This window comes from Condylostylus longicornis, unplaced genomic scaffold, assembly GCF_029603195.1.
Source record: "Condylostylus longicornis isolate FDR11 unplaced genomic scaffold, ASM2960319v2 ptg000004l, whole genome shotgun sequence".
Classification (NCBI taxonomy): Eukaryota; Metazoa; Arthropoda; class Insecta; order Diptera; family Dolichopodidae; genus Condylostylus; species Condylostylus longicornis.
Genome location: NW_026577973.1, coordinates 19,609,067 through 19,631,038, shown reverse-complemented (window position 1 = coordinate 19,631,038; position 21,972 = coordinate 19,609,067). Strand labels below are relative to the sequence as shown.

Here is a 21,972-nt window from a genome sequence, read left to right as displayed (position 1 = left end):
TTGTCGCACAATTAAGTTGTCCCAGTTTTCTTTACGAGCATGTCCGAAATCGTTTACTTTTAAACAGAAGATGCATTGCAAAAATAAGTTTTCAGTTTTGTTTTTGATTTTGTCGTCAGATGCAGGTAAAGTTTAAGGAAAAACAAAATGCAATCATCGCATTCTAAAAAAACAGTTGAAACCTTTGAAAAAAAAATAAAGACGTCTTTTATATTAACATTTTTTATGCAACAATATTTTTCCACAATTTTTACAACATCATAACCAATAATTATTCAATATTTTAAAATTGCGAGTAGTTATTACCCTTGAAATTGGCAAACAATTGTGTATAAATATAAAAACATGGAAAGTGTAATTAGTGAATTTAACGAAAAGAACCACAAAAAATATAGCTCACAATGTAAACTCGTAAATATCCGTGCGAATAAATGTTTCTCTGAGTTGCGTGTTAATTCCTGCAAAAATTCTTGTCACTCATTCTTATTAAAATAATATAGTTCTTGATGGACTCATTTCGCATCTAACTAAATACAGAAGCTTGAGCATTTCCTAAAGCATGACATAATAATTGGTGAAGTAAAGAAGATAATGGACCTATTACAACAACCGCAAAAGCGAAATTTTAATATTATACCTTATAATAGTTCTCAAGATGTTGTAAACAGTTTTTGAAATTGTATTACAGCTACCGTAAGCGTGTAATTTCAATTCTTCTTACATACGCTTTCTATTTTCACCTTCTTATATTGTAAGGTTGCTGAATTTGTCATCCCAATCATTTGGGGTGACCGAAATTGCTGTCGTCCCGAAAAAGTATATCATTATATACTTTTATATAAATCATTTATAGAAATTTGTGAAATTATTTCAATTGTTTTTTAAGTTATCGCTTACACGTACGGTCAAATGGAAAGACATACGTTCGTGCTGGTATAATAATCAACTATTCTTCTGGATGTACTTGAAAATCTTTGTAAAAGGATGCCTTCTAATTATAAGAAAAGTTAAATTAATTGATTTAAGCTGAATAAATAAACCTATGTAAGGTCAAACTTTTTTATAATGTAAAGAAATTTTTACACATTGTTATTCTCACTCTTTTATTTTCGACTTAAAATCGCTATTATAACTTCTTTTATCACTGTATTTTTTTCACAGCATAAAATTAATTTTTTTTCTCAAAATTTAAAATTGATTGATGTCAGATTTAATTTTTAATTAAATCAGCTACCAAATGATTTTAAAAAATCAATATTGAAAGGCAAAACATTTTTTTTTACCTTAATTTACTACTTGACTACCTTTTAGTTTAGAATGGTAATTAATTATCAATGTTATAAATTTTTTGAAAAGGGAAGCTTGACAGCAAGTCATCTATAATGCAATTATTATTCACCAAAGAAAATTTTTATATTCAGTGATTAAAATTTTGAAGCAAAATTTTATTAAATATTTTTAATATATTATAGTTTTAAATAATTTCGAAATCGGATTTTTTTGATTATGAAGTTTTGTGCGTGTTTCTTTCGCCTTTGTAACTTTTAAAATATTTCAATTAGACAAATAATACAAATAAAAAAAAATCGTTTCATTTTCACAAAGGGCTTATAAGTATCAAACGAACAAATTATGTTACAAAGCTGTTGGGTTTAATGATTAAGTAAGGTATACCTACATATTAAATTTTTACCTATAAACATAATAGGTTTAAGTATACGTACGGCAATATTTGATTGGCATTATGAATATAAAATACGAGCTATAACATTTGAAACTATATAGAAACGAGCTATATTTAAAATTTTTATATCAATTTCTAATACTTAACCCTTATTATTCACAATTTTGCATGTACTTTCTTATAATGATTATTATGTACTTTACCCAACATTATGTTTAAATTCGGGCTTATCAAATTACACTTTTTCAATGTTCTCAAGATATATTTTAGAATAGTAGGAATTAATAATGCGCTATATATTCTCATAGTTAGTCCAGCGAATTCTTTAAAATTAGCAAAGTACTAGTATATGTACTGCTAAAACATAGTTGTACTTTTTAAATTTCGTCTATATTAAAGTTCACCTTAGAGTTACTTGTAAATAAATGAAAATTTGATTCTTTTTTTATGTATTTTATATTGCATAATTTTTAGGTATTTTAACTGTAATCAATTAAAATAGCCTCCATTTCAAAAAAGAAAACAAAAAATGAAATTTTCTTTTAAAAATCTCTTTTTGTAGACAGCAGTGTAGACAGAAAGAAAAATTAAAATAAAAATTGAATTATTTGCTGTCACATTTTTTGTCTATAGTATCGTTATACAAATAGATATACAAATATATTTTGTACTAGGTCCGAGACGTACCATATTATTTCAGTTGCATCTTTTGGCGCCAACATATTAGCATTGATATTGAAATTGATATACGTTGCTTATATATTATTTGATTATATTTAGGTAATTTCAAAACCAAATTCAACTTAAAATAATTTTGAATTTTTTATACATACAGATATACATAATGTGCATTTACATTTATATATATATATATATATATATATATATATATATATATATATATATATATATATATATATATGTATAAACATATATTTTATTATTTATTTATTCTTTCTGTGGTACACTTTGAAAGAAGGCCTCATTTTAGATGGTATTTGTAATAAAAATCAGGGAGTAAATAAAAGAATATCTAATGCGTGAAAGAAAGTTAGTTTTAAAAAACAAAACCTTATATAATTTCGAAAAATATTCATTTTCCACATTTGTTGCGCAAATAATTTATATTCTGTAATATACATTTTACCGAATTCCTATAAGATATGAATTTATCAGTAACCCTTAGATCTAATATTAAATAATTGTAAAAAAATAATAAAGCTAGATGCATGAAACTTGGCAGTCATATATCTAATTTTATCTTAGACATATCGGTGAATTTTTTGTGGAATGAAGTAATTGCCATACAATCATACAACCTAATTTTAAATATTTCAAAAACAAATTTGTGAAGGTTATAATTTTGCCGCTTTAGATCAACTGAAACGTTTTTAACTGTACTTTTTAGCTCAAGAACTATATTTTAGTATATTACACTATGCAAAATAACGTGTTTGCAGTGTCAACTGCCACTAATAAATTGTTTTAATGTTACTGGCTCAAAGTGTTTAAATTGATTGACAATAAAATCCCAAAAGCAAAAGTTATGTGTAGATAAAAGCTTAATCAAAAATTGCTTAGAATTTTTTGAGCAACGCATTAATTTTCAAAATGTTATTCGAAGATTTCATAGAAAAAGTGTAAGTATAACATAAATTAACTGAATTTTGTTTTGGATCACCTTAGATCGCAATTCCTAAAAGACAAAAATATTGGAACAGAAAGTACCAGTTGGTTAGTGTGGAAGTTACATGCAATTACTATTGTACCACAAAACTTTTGTAGTAGGTTTTTTCACCGACCGCATTGTGTATACACTAAGGTAGGTTATGTGATAGCAACAAATTTTGCATATCGAGTTTTCGGTGGGAACGCACTTCTCCATGGTAGGGAAGTGTAAATAAACCATTTTTAGCAACCTGTCTGTCTGTCTGTGTATCTCAAGTTCGGCTGAACCGATTTTGAAAAAACTTTATATGTAAGTTTATGAATTTGAAAATTTTTTGGGAAGATCGGGGCTCGGGAATTGATCTGGCGGCCGATTTTACATTTTTTACCATATCTACGAATTGATAGAATTTTTGAGATTTAATATTTGTTAGAAGTTGCAAGAAGTTACTGATGAACATTTCGCATAATTCGGATGACACAAAACGATACTAAGAGCCAAATTCATATTTTTCTAGGTATGTTAACTAAAAGCTTATTAGCGTCCTTAAAATTGTAAAGAAGCGTTTAAAACGCATTTTCATAATCTTCTGGAATACTTTTACTAATCTAGTCAATATACATTGCGGTCGGTTATGTGTTGACCACATCAGATTTTTTAATTGTTATTTATTATTATATAAGTTTTTTTTGTTGTTTTCGTTAAAAAACCAAGAGCGGAAGATTACCTTAGATGTCTCCGATAAAAAAAAAGCGCTAATTGGCAATTTATTTCACGCTAAAGCTAAAACATGCATACATATTCGTATGGAATATAAGCAACATAATATTATATAATAATATTTCTAAATGCAACAAAAATATTAATAAAAATATAGAACAAATAATAAATATTTCAATAATAAAAACAAAAAATCCAAAATGGAAATGAAAGACAAATTAATGATTTTATGTTGGGGAATTTTCAAATTTATTAAAAACACCCATCAACATTTTTTAATAGAAAACAAAAAAAAAAATTATTGAGTTTTTGTAACTTAGGGAATAAATATGCGCCTAGTATGACTTAAAAACCAATAATTTTCTGTTGTCTTCTTTTAAACATTTGCCTATTTTGCAATCAAAAATATTAAATTAAAATTTATTCGTTTGATATCTATATTTAGTTAAATCATAGTAATTTTTTACTTCAAAATAAAAATTAATTCAGTGAATCAGTTTTTGGATGGACTTTTGAAAATTATTGTTATAATTTTCTTACATGTATATAATTGGATCACAAGACTAATTGAAATTCAAATTTGTTAATTCCATTTTTGGCAAGGTTAATAATAATAAAATTTGTGTAAATGAAAATAATTTTCAGTCATTCTATCAAATACACTAAAAGCTTCTCACAATGCCTGTTACTATTTTGACAATAAATACCTTTAAATTGAAAATTCTATTTTTTATTTATTTTAATTATAGAATATTATTATAAATTTTCTAATTAATTATAGATATTAATATTAGAAAATTTATATTTTTAATTGTTTATTTATTCTAATAGGGAATTTATATCATCAAATAATGTAGAAAGTTTGATTTAGTTTTGACTATTTTTCTTAATTGTCATTGAATATACTAGTAATAAAATTTACAATAAGTGTTTTCAAAAACGTAAGAATCATAGTTAAGAAAAGATTTAATAAATAAAATAAAAAAATATTTCACAAGCTCCTTCAAAAATCTCTCAATATATTAATGAGCATTGATTAAGAAATCAAGTAAATAATTATAAACCTGATGTTGGTGTGCGATATTGTCGAGTGAAATATCGAGCAACACAAGATTTCCATCATATGCAATTTCTTTCTAAAAAAGCAAATATGTAAAACCAGAGAATGTATGTCATCACTGGTAGAATATAAAATTAACTTTTTACTAGTATTTTGAATTATGCTAACTGTAATCGTAACTATATTTTTAGTTGAATCACAAGTACTGTTTTTATTAAATTTTATTTTTAGTTGAAGTACCAAGTACTGTGATTGTGCGTACATATTTATTAATTTTATACAAAAAACCGTTAGGAAAGTAATATTTTCCTATATCATTTTAAATACATCCTATGATCATCCCTTAACTTTATTCATATTAATGTTCAAATGACGAGTAAGTTAAGAAGGAAGAATTATTTACTATTCTTTTTGATTAAGTCATTAAAAATGAAACATTTATGTGATTAGAATTTACTGAAAGAAATCAAGAAATTTTGAAAGACGATGACCCGCTGCAAATCAATTAAGGAAAGATTTCCGATTTTCAACACCGTCACGAAGCCTTTGATGTCTTTAAAGATGTTTTAACCAGCCTCTTATACTTACTTGTACTAATTTTTGTTTTTTAACATCTAAGAAGTAGGAGTTTTTATATTTAATCATACAATTCATGACCTAATTAAGTTTTTCCATATTTATTATTAAACTCATAGAGTATTGCATTCAATTTCCATCATATCTCTGTTTTAATATTCAAACAACTTGTAATAATGTTTTTAATTTACATTTTTCAAGGTACATGCATTAAACTTTTATTATCCATTGAGGAATAAAGCTTTACCTAAAAGTAGTAAAAGATTCATTTGTAAATCGATTTGGTTTCTTTCTTCATATTTTTATTTGTTTTATATTCAATAAAGTCAACCAACTGGATTTGAAATTGAATTTAATAGTTTCTTTCAAAAATTTTGTCTCATTATTGCATTTTTTCTGTTATTTTTACTTTTCTTTTACATATTTACATAGGTATTTATCTGAACTATTGTGCACTTGATTAAAAAATATGACAAATATAAATAGCGTGCATTTAAAAAACTTCAATCAGTTCATATTTTTAATTCGTGACAAAACAACTAGTTCGTTTAACTAGATAACACTTTTTTTTTCCTTCACTCAACACTAAATTTGAGGATGCGTGGATTACTTGTAATAATTGGAATTATTAAAGGATATCATTTTATTTATAACTTTCTTTCTACTCTCTTCTAAAGGTATTATTTTTCATAGCTGCAGCGTATGCTGCCCCACAATATAGCTATGATCCAAATACTGATGAACAAGTTGCATCAGCACAACCAACTGGTAGCCTACACACACCCCCAGCAATTTGGAATAAACAATATTTTATTCATTCTGCACCTGATGATTCATTGGATACTGACGGTTTAAGTAGTAGTCAACAGCCAAGTAGAAGAAATTTAAGAATTGTTATCGTTAAAGCACCAGAGAACAAAGGATTAGAAAATGCGGCATTACAGTTGGCCAAATCTGCCAGCGATGACAGAACTGCTATTTATGTTCTCAATAAACAAACTGATTTGGCTGAACTTCAAAATAAATTATCACAACTTACTGACCAAAATGCTCACAAACCAGAAGTACACTTTGTCAAATACAAAACACCAGAAGAAGCAGAACATGCTCAACGTGCAATTCAAAATCAATATGAATTATTACAAGGCCCTTCGTCAGTATCGCACGAAGGAATTGCACCAGTCAGTAGCGTTATTGGTGCATTGGGACGATCGAATTCAAATGGTTATTTACCACCAGTTTCGTTCAGATTCTAGATGCACACAAGGAAAAAAAATATTTAGTTATTGTACCTTATCTTTTAATTACTTTTTAGTTATTAAGTGTTATAAAATTAAAAGACTTTTTTCGTTGAAATTTGTTATAAAAAAAATTTATAAAATTAACAATAAAAGACAAAAAATTTTAAAAATAAAGACCGCTTATTTAAAAACTAAATGCAATAAGGACGGTTTATCTAAATCGGTTTATCCAAATTTATATTGAAGCAGTAAAAAATTAAGTTTGAAACTAAATGTTTTGTGAGCTTTGTTATTGTGGTTATTGCTCAATTAAGGATAACTTCAAAAAAAACTTTTAGACATTAATTCTGAAATATGCTGCAATAATATTAATAAACTTAGTCATATTAACCACGACACCAAATTAGTCCCGCGAAATATGCAAATTGCATTTTCTTTCTGATTTTTAAATTTCACATTAACGCACACTTTTAATACACAAATGTAAACCTTTCATTATTTTTACATATTATGTTGACCCAAGTTTTCTTGCGTAACACCATATAAGCCATAAGCTTTTATTTCAAAATAGTGCATTATAAAATCTTGCATCAAATTTTTTCAGTCGTTTTGCTATGTATAAAATATTCAAAATTAGGCAGGTATTTAATGTAATTTACATAAATATTTCTTACTTATTTAAAAGCATATTTTGTTATATCATTTTTAATAAAAATGCAATAACATTTTCTACATTTACAAGCATGAATAAAATAACAGTTTACTATGTATACACAAGTGCATGTAAGAGTGTGTTAGTCAGTTTTCAATATGTAAGTGGTTGTGTGGGCATTTAATTAAATGGTCACTAATATGGGCATCTCATATATTTATATTATACTTTAATGTACTTATTATCTACTACTTTCTACTTCGTTAATAAATTGTAATTTATTGATAAAAATCGGATTTGGTTCAGTTATTCCTTTACATTAAATTATAAAAAAGTCCTTTAAACACTTCTTTAAAATCTTTACTTTTTTTAAGTTTGTCGATTAGTTCCTTAGTAACTCAGTTGATCTGTTAGTAATCAGAACTCTCATATCAAATTTTGAAATTCCGTCAATTAGTTCCTGAGATATGGTTAAAAATGTAAAATAGACCTCTAGTGGAAAATGTCAGCTCATATTTTTCTAAAAAATTTCCAAGTTTATTGTTAGAACTAGCCTTAATGTATAAATTTTCAATAACATAGGTTAATTATTTTTTTATACGTAGACGGAAGTGTAAATATTGAAATAGAAAATATAGTCATTTATATTTGAATTTTATATTTGAATATAGTAAAATTGTAGTTGCTGGCACTTGATTTTTTGTCACACAAAGCTTATTCAAATACAAAATTTCAGATAGACACTTAAACCACCAGATAGACAGTTTTTCTACCACAGAGAAATTTGTAAGAAAACTTAACATGTGAAATTTCCTTTTGAAAACTTAACATATGAAATTATGGCACTATTATGCATACGCTCCCTAATATATGTCCCTAATAAGTACGTTTATCTTCCTATCTCTTGCCGTTTTTGCGTTACCCATATCATAATTATATTTTAAATGAAATTATACATTTGAGTTAAAATTTGTCAAACAAAAATCCAAACAATTGCTTAGAAAATAATCAACATTAAGCAATTCCGAAAAAAAAATCAAAGTTCGCTAATTGAAAGAATCATCGAAGATTAATTTTGCTTTGATTGTAGTTTATTGTGATTTCCAATGACATCTCAATATTTTTCTAAATACTACGTTTTTCATAAACACAAATAAATTAATTCAAATTTATCAAAAAGTCTGCAATGAAGATATCAAAAGCAAATCAGAAGTCGATTAATATTTTTTGTGGCATATTTCTCATCCAATAATTTGAATATTCACCGGTAGCATACATTTATGTTTAGTTTTATGCTTAATAGAGGAAAACGTTAATGCCAATGTACGTCATGTTGTTCCGAATTAAATTAATTGAAACAAAAGATTATAAAATAAAAATTAATCTATTCAGCAAAATCTCCCACACTATGACTTTTTATTTTATTTGACAACAGTCTAAAAACCTTGATAAGCTTTCGATCAGATTTTATGATAAAAATTTTAAACAATATCAAATCAATTCAAAACTCTGTAATCAGGAAGAATTCAAAAAATTGAATAGCTTATTTATTATTTAATGCTCGCTTGAAAAATGACATGATCATGAAAATTATTTAATTTAAGGAATTTTTTAATAGCCATAGTCTATTTCATTTAAAAGGAATAATATCCTTTTACACACCCGTAAATATAAGTATGAATCGTGCGACCGCATCTATATTTTATGTTTATGTGTATATGGAAATAGATTCTTACATACATCGACTTGGCAACCTATGCATATAGGTTATTAAACATATTCTGGTACACATTTAAATTCAAATAAAATTTGCACATTAACGCGGTCCAAAATAGAAAAAAATCAACAAGAGAAAATTTTTTAAATATTTTTTTGAACATTATTATAAATTTAACCTTTTCCTTTAAGTCCTACTAGAAATTTTGGAATTGTACAGATTTAGTTTTTATTATTAAAAAAAATAAATAAATAAATGCTCTTTTTCTCACTTTTTTACATACGTAAAAAAATCAGAAAACTTGGCAATTTAAGTTGTCGATTTTTCAGTAAATTAATTAATATGTCAATAAAAATAACAAGCCAAAAAAAAATCGTCGTTGCCAAAAAAAATATTGTTTTTCACAGTATTCATGTTTTACTTTGCGAGTGTTATCAAATCAAATGAATGGTAATAACTGTTTTTTCATTTTCAATTTTTTCAAATGCATACCATGTTCTTTCTATTAGATCAGAAAAAAGCACATAAGGTAAGCACATAACCGACCGCAATGTGTATTTTCTAGTTAAGTGTTACAGAAGATTATAAAAATGATTTTTAAACACTTCTTTCCAATTTTTAGGGCGTTAGTAAGTTTTTAGTTAACATACCTTGAAAAATATAAATTCGGCTTTTAGTAAAGTTTCGTTTTGTGCCGAATTCGCTGAAAAGCTGACCAGTTAATTTTGATAACAACCACAGCTCAAATATCCAATTTCAAAAAACACCATCAATCAGTTACGTAGATATGAAAAAAAATATAAAGTCGGTCCCCAGTTTGGCTTCCTAGCTCCGATCGTTCCAAAAATTTTATATGTTAATTTCAAGGAAATTGTTGATTATTTCTCTTTATATGGGCAAAAATCTAAAATTAGCCCGCAAAAAAGTCCAGTTCTCAAGGCCTGATATATTTCAAAAACTGATAAATCCGCGACATATCCAGAACAAACTTATATGTAAATGAAAATCGATTCAGCCGAACTTGTTACGTGTGCACACACAGACAGACAGGCCGACACCTCTCTAAAAAAAGCTTATTTACGCTTCTCTGCTATGGAGAAATGTGTTCCCACCGAAAATTCTATATGCAAAATTTGTTTCCATCGCCTAACCTCTCTTATTGTATGCAATGCTGTTGGTACAAAGAAATAAATAAAGTTTGGACTTACTTTAATTTAAGTTTGAAACAATGTGAAATGCATAATTTATATTATTTAATTGAATAGGATTAACTTTCACGTGTTTTTTATAGATTCCTAAAAAATAGTAACAACAAAACTTGATTTTATAATTTATGGTATCTTTATAAAAGGTTTTCTATAAAATTTCTGATTTTTGAAAAGTTCTAACTACTTATAGTCTATTTTATCTTCTTAACCTCATTTAGCACACGAATTTTTCCTTTAAAAATTTGTAAACGTTTTCCTCATTCTGAGAAAAGTTTTAATAAAAATCGTTTAATTAAACTTTTTTCATATTTAATTTTCCCGGGGGTCCCCTCCTTTAGGTATTCCTAGTGATCGCGAGTGACCTAATGATAAGGTTTAAAAAGAAACCTAAAAAAATTTATTCAATTCGCGGCTTTCATTTTATAGCATAATAGAATAAAAAAAAACTTGAAAAATTTCTTTTAATTTTCTCACCAGAAATTTTAAAAATTTTTTTTTAAATCATTTCGGAAGTGTTCCAAACACCTTGCCAAAATTTCGTGGTAAACAGATGTGCGGCTTACTAATAAAAGATTAGTTACACAATATTTTTCATTTTTGTATAATATTAGATATACATAGATATATGGATAGAAAAGATAGACACATACATATATATGTAGATCGCAACAGAAATGTTTATAGAAAATCTATTGAGAAATCAGATGAGAAATGACGAACGCGCTTATAATTAGAAACATTTAACTTTTGCACGTACTTTTTTTTTTGTCTTTCTAAACAAAATAACTTCCTGTTTGTGATAGTTCCATTAATAAATCGATTAAAGAGAACTTCCAATTCGATAACATTCTTCGAAACAAAAAAAAGTTAATAATTAAAGCAAACAAAATCAAAATTAAACAAAATTTTTAATCACATGTTAACGTGTTTTCGAATTTTATTTTGAATCTAGTGTTAATTAACATTTTTTTTTCTTGTTATACAAGCATTATACATATTTTCATATAAACACGTACTATGCATACCACAGGTGTATTAAATGTTAAAAAAATATGTTACAAACACAAATTCAAACGTAAAGTATAAAGGAATACTTGAATAGTATGTATTTCAAATTTTGCTTTCAGGAGTAGGTTTTTTCTAAGTAAATAAATGGCACTGTATGCATAATGAAATAGCTATGTGATTAAATTCACAAATCTCAATTTAAAATTGCTCACTTGTTCTTTTATTTCTTCAAAGTACAAAAAGTCAGTCCTTGGTCAGGATGCTCAGTACACAGGTACATTCTATTTGTTGTAAAAATATTCAGAAATGAAGCATGTGAAGTGATAGAGAAATGGCTTTTCTTATTTGGTTCCAATTATTCAGTTCAAAAAATTTCACAAGGCATTGAATAAATAATTTTTCATAACGACTGGGACAATCGAAATATATTTTCTGGTAATTAATTAGACGTTGTACACTTAACAGATTTTTGTAAACTGCAGAAATTACAGGAAGTTGATTACAAACCTTATGCCTGAAATCACAAACAGCTGCTCTACAAAACGTAAAAATATAAAAATGAGTATTTGTTTCCAAGAGGATAGTGAGCAAACTGATTCCTAGATCAAGGTGTAGAAGAAAACTTCGTCTTCTTAGATTTTTTTATGAATTCTATTTTTACATTTTCGATACTGAAATGCACTTTTAGTATTTTAAAATGCAATTTTCTTTTTTTTCTATTCTAAAAAATCACCTTTCAAAATCTTTACCAAAGATAGTATCTTACTTTAATATTTCAATTTAAACGGTTATTCAAACAAACATGCAAATTTTTGACATTGGTAATTGCTTTATACACAACCAGTTTATACTGAATTGTAAATATATAAATTAAAAGAATATCAACGTTATATCAAAAAGACCAAGCTTAAAAAATTATTACACAAAGAAAGGGCTAATAATTTTTTACCGTAGGTCAATGTTAAGTCAACTTTTTTTTAATACAACCAATATTTTAAAAATTATTTTTACAAATCAATGTAGTTAATTCGAGGTAAAAATGAAAAAAAAACCACAAAACTTCAATTAATTTTACAACAATTTATATGATAATTCTGATTCATAACCTTACCATAGTAGAAAAGTGTTCAACAACTTTTAAGTAAGATTTTTAAATTGATATTTAGGTATAAGCTTACTTATTTTCGTCTAGGTCGTTAATTAACAAATAAAAAAAAATATCAAATGACAAAAAAACATTAAAACATAACAATAGAATCAAAGAGATGATATTAATTTTTTCAAAAACTTTTGCATATTATAATTTGTTAAATAAAAATAATAGACGGAACCCTTCCAAATTAACTGCTTACTTAACAAATGAAAACAGCAAACAGAAGCAAAAAATACAAAAGACCGATCAAAATTTACGCCTACAAAAACGCTAATGCTGACCTATACCAACATGCGTTAACGCAGTATCAAATATCCAAAGTAGAGCTTTAAAATGCATTTTTTCTTTTATAAGCTTTTAAAAACATATCTTCTTGGTATTCACATGTATACAGCTATAATTATGTATCAATTTGTATTGTTTTAAAAATTTAACCAAATAACCAATCAATAATTTTCATATGAAATTAACAAAAAAAACCGACTAAGATGTTATTTGATTAATTTTGAATTAAATAAATACCGAACATTTCAAATAATTTAATCAGTTCACTTCTTCAGGTCGTAACAAAACAATCGGTTTAACACTTAAACGTATAGAGTGTGTTATTGTGCGTGTATCAAATTTCATAAATTAATTTTGGACTATGCGTGGATTTATTGTAAATAAACTGCAACACATTTATAAATTAATTAAAGCAATAATGGATTACGTAAATTTTAATTTTATTTTTTCTATTTGTCTTATTAAAGGTATTATGTTTTATTGCTGCAGCATATGCGGCTCCACAATACAGTTATGATCAAGGTGCTGATGCTCCAGCTGCATCATCACAACAAGGAATAGCTGCAGCACCAGCTGGTCCATCTGGACCATCTCTTTGGAATAAACAATATTTTATTCATTCTGCACCTGATGATTCACTAGATGCTGATGGTTCTAACCCAGCCAATTCATTAGTTAATAGAAGAAATCTTAGAGTTGTTATTGTTAAAGCACCAGAAAACAAAGGATTAGAAAATGCTGCTTTACAATTAGCCAAAGCTGCTGGAGAAGATAGAACTGCAATTTATGTACTCAACAAACAAACTGACTTGGCTGAACTTCAAAATAAATTATCACAAATCACTGATCAAAATGCCAACAAACCAGAAGTACACTTTGTCAAATATAGAACACCTGAAGAAGCTGAACATGCTCAACGTACAATTCAAAACCAATATGATCAATTACAAGGGCCAACATCAGTTTCAAATGAAGGAATTGCTCCAGTCAGTAGCGTTATTGGTTCATTGGGACAATCAAGTCCAGCTTATGACATTGGTGCTGCTAGAGATGCTCGTACTCAAAACGGTTATTTACCACCAACTTTAAAATTCTTTAAACGTATTTAAAGAGAACGAATTAAAAATAAAATATTTTAATTTAAGTTGTTGAATCCTTTGATATATTTCTTTGGAAATAATTCAAATAATTCATTGTTACTGTTATTTAAATTAAAGGATATATAAAATAATTGTTAAAATTTTGTTTTTAATTTATATATCGTATATATAAAAAAGTTAATATTTTTACCAAAGAACAATGTGTTTCATTAATTATTATTTCTTAATACTTACTTCATTATTGACATGCCACCTTACAGTTGTTTGCAAATTTGAACTAAAAAGAAAAATTATTCAAAGAATTTATTTTGGAGGGTCATAAGATCTGGAATATTATACAAAATATGCAAATAAATAAATAAAACAGAAATCTTTTCAGTTGGCTTTAATCGATTAACTTATACTCTGCACCTTGAAAATCTGAGTATAAAAACAGATATCGAGTATAAGAGCAGATAAATAGATGTAAATATTATTTTTGAAATCTTTAGAGTTAGCTTTCTTGGTTGAATTACTCGAACTTGTCAAACTATTCGATAAAAACTTCACAGATATGTTTGACGTATGATTGGGCACATGATTACACGGTTAATGAATTAACTTTACTACTTTTACGAATATTTAAAATTAGCTTTTTAAAATTGTGCGGCATTTGCTTGAAACCGTGTAGCCATTTCATTAATATATGCAGAATATACATATTTTAATTATAATTGGACATACGTTTACAAAAGTTCTTATTAATATGTGCCTTTGATAGTTTTGGAAGTATTTAAAATAATTTCTTTAAATTGTATGGCAGAATCTCGAACCCGTTGTCCGAATCTGTCCAAATATAATAGTCCAAGTTTGATACGGTTTGGTGTGTTCATTTTTGAGTCATCCTACGACAAACCGGTCAAACATGTCTAAATCAACGTCAAATAATTAATTTTTCGTTTGCAAACTCTATACCACATTAATATAAACTTCACGAAAGCGCAGAGTAAAAATACATATGTGAATAAAATTTAAAGATAAGTTTTAATTCCAAAAAGTAGAAATTCAAGCACTAAAAATGAAATATTGGCATATTTTATGTATAGATTATTAATTGTTAACTAATTATATTACACTGAAAATATAAATAAATATAATAATGAATACTAAAATATTTAGCTTGTAAAGATGTTCAAACCTTTAAAATATTGTTTTCTCCGTGTATTGCAAATTTTCAATCAATGTACAGAATCAGGATTTAAATTTCATACTTAAATTCAATCTAAGATAAACATTACAAGTTTAAAAATTTGAAATCAGCTAATAAAGCACTAGTACACTTTATAGGCAGCACCTATGAAAAGTAATACTTGTTATACCCTGCACCTCCGTGAAGGGTATTTTAACATTGGAATGGAGTTTGTAACCACTTGAAAGAGTCATTTTCGGTATGGACTTGTATATAAAGGGTGATTCAGAAAGTTATATAACAACATATACCATTTGTTAGAAGGTCGAAAATGGGTAAAACTTTTGTTCCGGACTAGATGCCAAATGTCAATGGTTTCCGCGTTCCTGGGATTGTAAAGCATTTTCACAAAATTTTTACTTACTCAGGTTTTTTTTATTATAACTTCGCTGCTGAAAAAGATAAGAACTTCAAACAAACAGTTTCTGAAAGGTCTAGTAAAGGGCTTAAAATAGACATGCTGTTTGATTTTGTATTTTGTGTACCTTCGGAATACCAAACATTCGAACTTTTAAGAAAATAAAATTTCTCCCTTGATTTTTTCAGTTTTTTCTAGCTAAAGAATTTCGTAAAAAATTTTTTAAAACCTTGAAATTTTTTTTTATAGAATTTTGTCCAACTGCTTAAGCTTTAATGTAAGTCCTCAAACATTAAAAAACTTTTTATATTACAGAAGAAATAGCAAAAAAACTATTTCTAGTCAAGATTTTAAAGGGCCTATTTTTCACTATTTTTGATTTTTATTGATTTTAAACGCTGCAATTATCAACTATTATTAATTTTTGATGACAAAAGTTCATGACATTTTTATGAGCCGTTATTTTGATAAAAAATCTGAATTTCAATGTTTTTATTGAAATGTGACAAATTAGAACAAATTGAAACGAAATTTTATTCAAACATTTTAATTGAAAAACAAAAATTGATTTTAAAAATTTTGAAATTTTTGAAAAGAAAAACTAGAATTTTGTATTACGAAAAACAAAAAAAAATCTAGTAATCAAAAAATTTTTTTCGAAACTTTTCTTGGTAAAGAAAATTGATAGGTTTTTTATTTTTGCCAGTTTTTATAAGAAATGGTACCTATATGGTTTGAAATTTTTAAATGCATTTTTCTCAGATTGGGTGCAATTTAAAAATTTGAAAAAATAATTTTCGAAATCTAGACACCATTTGGCATCTGAATTTATTAAAATTAACAAGCTGGAGCAAATTTTTTAAAGACACGTCATACAAAATTTGAAATTTATTTAAATAGAAAAATTTTTTTTAATAGGAAAATTTAATTTTTTTTTACAAAATGGAGTTTTAAATAATATGGTATTAACATTATGAAGCTAATAAATAATTTAATGGGATTAATAAATTTCAAACATATTTCTACAAAAACTAAATTGGCATACACTGTAAAAAAAAATCGTGTAAAATTACTACAATAATACTAGGAATCTGAATTCCTAGTATAATTGTAGTGAAAATGCTCGACGATAGTAAAATATTACACCGTCGAGTAATTCACAAATTTTACTTTTTTGTAGAGTAAATTTTTTACTAGATTATAGAGGAAATTTACTTTAGAAAATAGAACAAAAATTACTCTTCGATGAGTAATAATAATCTGAACTAATAATTTTAATTTTCGGTATAGTATTTTACATTCAGGTATAGTGATTTATTCCTCCTGTCAAAGGAGTAATTTACTTCACTATAGTAGAAGATAATACTCTTTGTTCGAGTAATATTGCGTCATTTTTATCTTTCAGCATTTTTAATGAACTGTAAATTGCTTATTGAAATTTTACAAATATTATGTATTCTAATATTTATGTAAAAATTTTCGGCACTGGAATATTATAAATGGTTTTTTTACATAAAAAAGAGCAATTAAAAAATTTTTAGGGTTTTAACATACTAACTTTAGTTGAAATATTTAAAACATTACCTTTTTTGTACATCTTACACATTTTGCAATTTATTTAAAAAAATTGAAAAATTTTAATATTTTACTTAAAACTAAAACATTTTACAAAATTAAAAAGATTCAAAACTAGATATTAAATCAAACTTATATAAATAAAAATTTTTGTTTTATTAAATATCTTGACATTTATGTAAATATTTTAAATTTTGACTCTGTAAAAGTATGTATTTCAAGCTTTATTCTTATGATCAGTTATATATATTAAAATAATCATTTTCTCAAATTGCAGATGAATTTATATAAATGATGAATTAAAATTAAATTTAAAATATAATACTGTTTTTAAATTTAATTTATCTATCATTTAAAGAGAATATCATTAGCAAAAGTAACTATCTTATATTTATTAACTATCTATCACATTCTTTTAAATTTTTTAAAGCCAAAAATCTAAATATTTTTTCATTTTAGTTAGAGTTGGTTTAATTTCTTTATACAATTTATAATTTTGCTCATATTAAAAATTATTTTTTTAGAACCTCTTAAGAACCTCTTTTTTTTAGAAACCAAGGACCATTCGTCGGAATAGATATAATGATAATCTAACATCGTGGTTCCAAACTGTAAGAAAATTAAATTTTATTTATGCCATTATATATGGAATATATTTACCTTAAATTTCATGTAAAGCAAATTAATTCTTTCTTTGAATTATTCAAACTATAGCATTGAATGTAGACTCACTCCCTCTTTTTCTTTGGAATTCTTTACAATTTGGTTTATTTCAGCTTTGTTTTTTTCAAAATTCATTATAAAAGTGTTTGCATTTAAATTCATCAGCAACAAAACAGAAGAAAAAAATGTAATTTCCTTTTTTTTTATTCATAAATTTCAAATTTTACCTGCACTTTTATTTTGCACTTGAAAGTTTTATATTAAGTTATTATATTTTATATATATATAATTTAAACAATTAATTTAATTTTATTATTTTTTAATATACTTAATTTTCATATTTTTATTGAAATCACTTTAAAATTTAAACTTATGAATTTATATATTACTCTAAACACAACCTCAATCTGATCCCTTTCTATTCAAACTGAGAAGAAATTCAAAAATAATGACTTGGTCAATAAAAGTTACTTTACAAAATAGTAATATGTCATAAAATACTTCGTAAGAAAGTAAAATCACTTTCACAAAGAAAATTTTACTCTACTTTGAAGTAATTTTCAACTTGATCTATGATTATTACTGTCTTTCAGAGTAAAATTACTATATAGCATTAATATTCCTTGATTTTGTTGTAAATTTACTCGCTAATCGAGTAAACTGCAAAATTACTCTCAAATCGAGTAAAATTTAATATGCCATAGCGTATATACTGCATTAATTGTAGTAAGAATTACTATGTTTTTTAGCAATTTTGCATACATTTTTTACAGTGTACGGTTGATGCAACTAAAGAGGTGTTCCGGTAAAGCAATTTATTTAAAATATGCGATTGAATATGAATAGAAATATGAATAGAAATTATTAAATATGAATGGAAATAGATTTGAAAGAAGAAACACATAAATTCATCTTGCTTGATTTTAATTGAATTTGTGGCTCACAATTTTTGTGGAAATACATAATAATACTGCTTGATTCTGTATTTTTCACATAAAATACAGAATCAAGCAGTATGTCTATTTTAAGCCCTTAACTAGGCCTTTCGGAAACTGTTTGGTTGAAGTTCTTATCTTTTTCAGAATGGAAGTTATAATCCAAAAAACTTGGATAAATAAAAATTGCGTGAAAATTCGTTAAAATCCCTGGAACTCCGAAACCCTTGAAATTTGGCACCCAGTCTGGAATTAAAGTTTCACCCATTTTCGATCTCCTAACCAATACCCTATGTATTCTTGCTCAGCGTAAAATTCTGCGTTGATTTAGACGTCCCCGTTCGTCCGTCTGATTGCACGATAACTTAAAAACGAATAAGGCAAATGCGACCAAACTGCTCACATGTGGCTTTTTTTGTGCCAAGTACGGACCTTTTTGTTGTTGAATCAATTCGGCCAACAGGTTCAAGAAGCTGCTATGCAACTCCAAGAGTTAATATTGAATATTTCAAAAACTAATAAAACAATAAACATGAAATTTTGCATACGTGTGTCCAATTATATTTGGCGGCACCAGTTCGGATGGCTGCCATACAACCCCAAAAACTAATTTTAAATATTTGGAAAAATTATGAAGTTTGGTTCATAGATTTGGCATTCATGTGTTCAATTATAGGTCACATGTATCCTTGAACTCTTTTTGGAATAACTTGACAGGTTCCGGTAGCTCTTATACAACTCCAAAAGACAATTTTAATTTTTCAGAAAAACAATGAAATGAGGTTAATTGTATTTGGAATTCATGTGTACAATTATAGGTCAAAAATATCCATGAAATTTTGTGGAATGGTCTGATAGGTTCGGTAATACCTGAAGAATCAATGTGTTTTACTACAAACTAAAGTGTTGGTAAAACACATTATTGTTTTAACTTAAACAAAAATTAAGAAATTCAAAAACAAATGATTTATATGTAAACGACTTTTATTTTTTATTGAAATAGAATTTCATTTTTTTTTCGATTAAATATGATTGCAACAAAACATTGATAAATAATTTACAATAAACTTAACAAAACAAAAATATTTTTGTTCTCTACAAAAATATTTGTTAAAGCTATAGAATTTTTTAGAATCGTCTAAAGAATGCTGGTGGAGGTAAATAACCATTTTGAGTACGAGCACCTCTAGCAGCATTAATATCAAAAGCTGGACTTGATTGTCCCAAAGAACCAATGACACTAGTAACTGGTGCAGTGCCTTCATTTGAAATTGATGTTGGCCCTTGTAATTGATCATATCTATTTTGAATTGTACGTTGAGCATGATCAGCTTCTTCAGGTGTTCTATATTTGACAAAGTGTACTTCTGGTTTCCTAGCATTTTGATCGGTGATTTGTGATAATTTATTTTGAAGCTCGGATAAATCAGTTTGCTTAGCAAGTACATAAATTGCTGTTCTATCTTCGCCAGCAGCTTTAGCCAATTGTAATGCTGCATTTTCTAATCCCTTGTTTTCTGGTGCTTTGATAATTACTACACGTAAATTCCTTCTATTTGATAATTGATTTGATGAGTCATTTGAACCATCACCATCGGCATCATCTGGAGCTGAATGAATGAAATATTGTTTATTCCATAAAGCTGGCCCAGTTGGCCCTTGAAGTCCATGACCACCTTGTCCACCAATTCCACCTTGCCCACCAATTCCACCTTGTCCACCAATTCCACCTTGTCCGCCAATTCCACCTAGACCACCAGCTCCTGATGGCGCATCAGCACCTTGATCATAATTATATTGTGGAGCTGCGAAAGCTGTTGCTATCATACAAAATACCTGTGAAAAAATTATTTTTGTTTAATAATCCAATTATAAGCGGTTAATCCTTATGTTAAATTCCATACAATAAATCCTTTCATTATTGAAGTTATTTAGTTAAATTTTATTTTCTTCAAAATCTTATTCGTGATGATTTAGTTTAACTAAATCTTTCTGTTTGACGATGTAAAATTCACTGATGTTTTCTCAAAAACTTCTAACTATTTATATGATGAAAAAATGCTATAATTTTCTTACAAAACAAATATAATAAATATTAATAAAAAGAATTCAAAATTCAATTCAATAATTTTACAACTTTGTTGAAATGTAAAGAATTAAATAATTACGCATAGTAATAATGGCAATAATTTTCCAAGTATGCATTCAATGTCTTACCAAAAATCACACGCGCAACAATTTATTATTGTAATAAATATCACTATTTAACTACCGCGTATCGATACGACTATACAAAATGTTAACATACCTACATACATACATTTAATTTAGTCAAAGATTAACAAAACTAAAACTTTTCTTTATCAATTATTACAAGTCATTCAAATATCAAATCATCATCAATACCCAAAATTTTTACATTAATGTACGTATGGATTTAAAAAATATTAAAAAACATAAAATGAATAAAGCAGAAAAATAGCATAATTTACGGGGATTTCAATCAAAAAGACATTAAACATCTTAACATTTTAAATTTAAAAATTGTCATGTAAAATATACAAGTATGCGCATATAGCCAGCTAGTAGAAAAATCCATATCATAATATAATCTAAAATCGTATCGCATCTTTAATATTATTCGAATATCAAATATGAAACAAGCTTTTTTTAGATCAAATCTCAAAAATATGATATTCTTCAATGTTAATAGGTTTTTGTAAATTAATTCCTCCCAAAAATATATTGGAACCGAAAAATATACGCACATATATGTAAATATTATTTTTATTTAAAATATTTCTTTTTTTCATTACAAATTTAATCAATCTTGTAAATAACCTAAACCAATGTCAGAATATTAAATATTCGTTCTTTATATTTAAACATACATATATATTTATATATCTATACACATATAATGTTGATTGGCTTGTATATAAGTACGTAACTTAACGGGAAAATTTATGATAATCAAGAAAATTATCATAAACAAATAACACAAATGTCTGCCAATAAAGCGGTCATCCGCATCGTGGTTCTACAGCGTACACAGAAATGTTTGAGGAATCTTTAAAAAATAAAGTTTCGCAAAATTAATTTAAACTTTCCTCTTTTCGCTGAAACCTTAACTATACTAG

General features: G+C 26.4%; 2 protein-coding genes across 2 annotated transcripts; both read left to right on the top strand.

Moving 5' to 3' along the window:
• Positions 1 to 591: 591 nt before the first annotated feature.
• LOC129613779 (uncharacterized) lies at positions 592 to 6,965 on the top strand. The gene is made up of 2 exons (XM_055528009.1): positions 592 to 660; positions 6,387 to 6,965. Exons 1-2 carry the CDS (start codon positions 592 to 594, stop codon positions 6,963 to 6,965), a joined length of 648 nt encoding a protein of 215 aa, XP_055383984.1.
• Positions 6,966 to 13,334: 6,369 nt separating this feature from the next.
• LOC129613775 (uncharacterized) lies at positions 13,335 to 14,082 on the top strand. Its single transcript, XM_055527997.1, has 2 exons — positions 13,335 to 13,349; positions 13,441 to 14,082. The coding sequence occupies exons 1-2, from the start codon at positions 13,335 to 13,337 to the stop codon at positions 14,080 to 14,082; spliced, it is 657 nt and encodes a 218-aa protein (XP_055383972.1).
• The last annotated feature ends 7,890 nt before the right edge of the window (positions 14,083 to 21,972 follow it).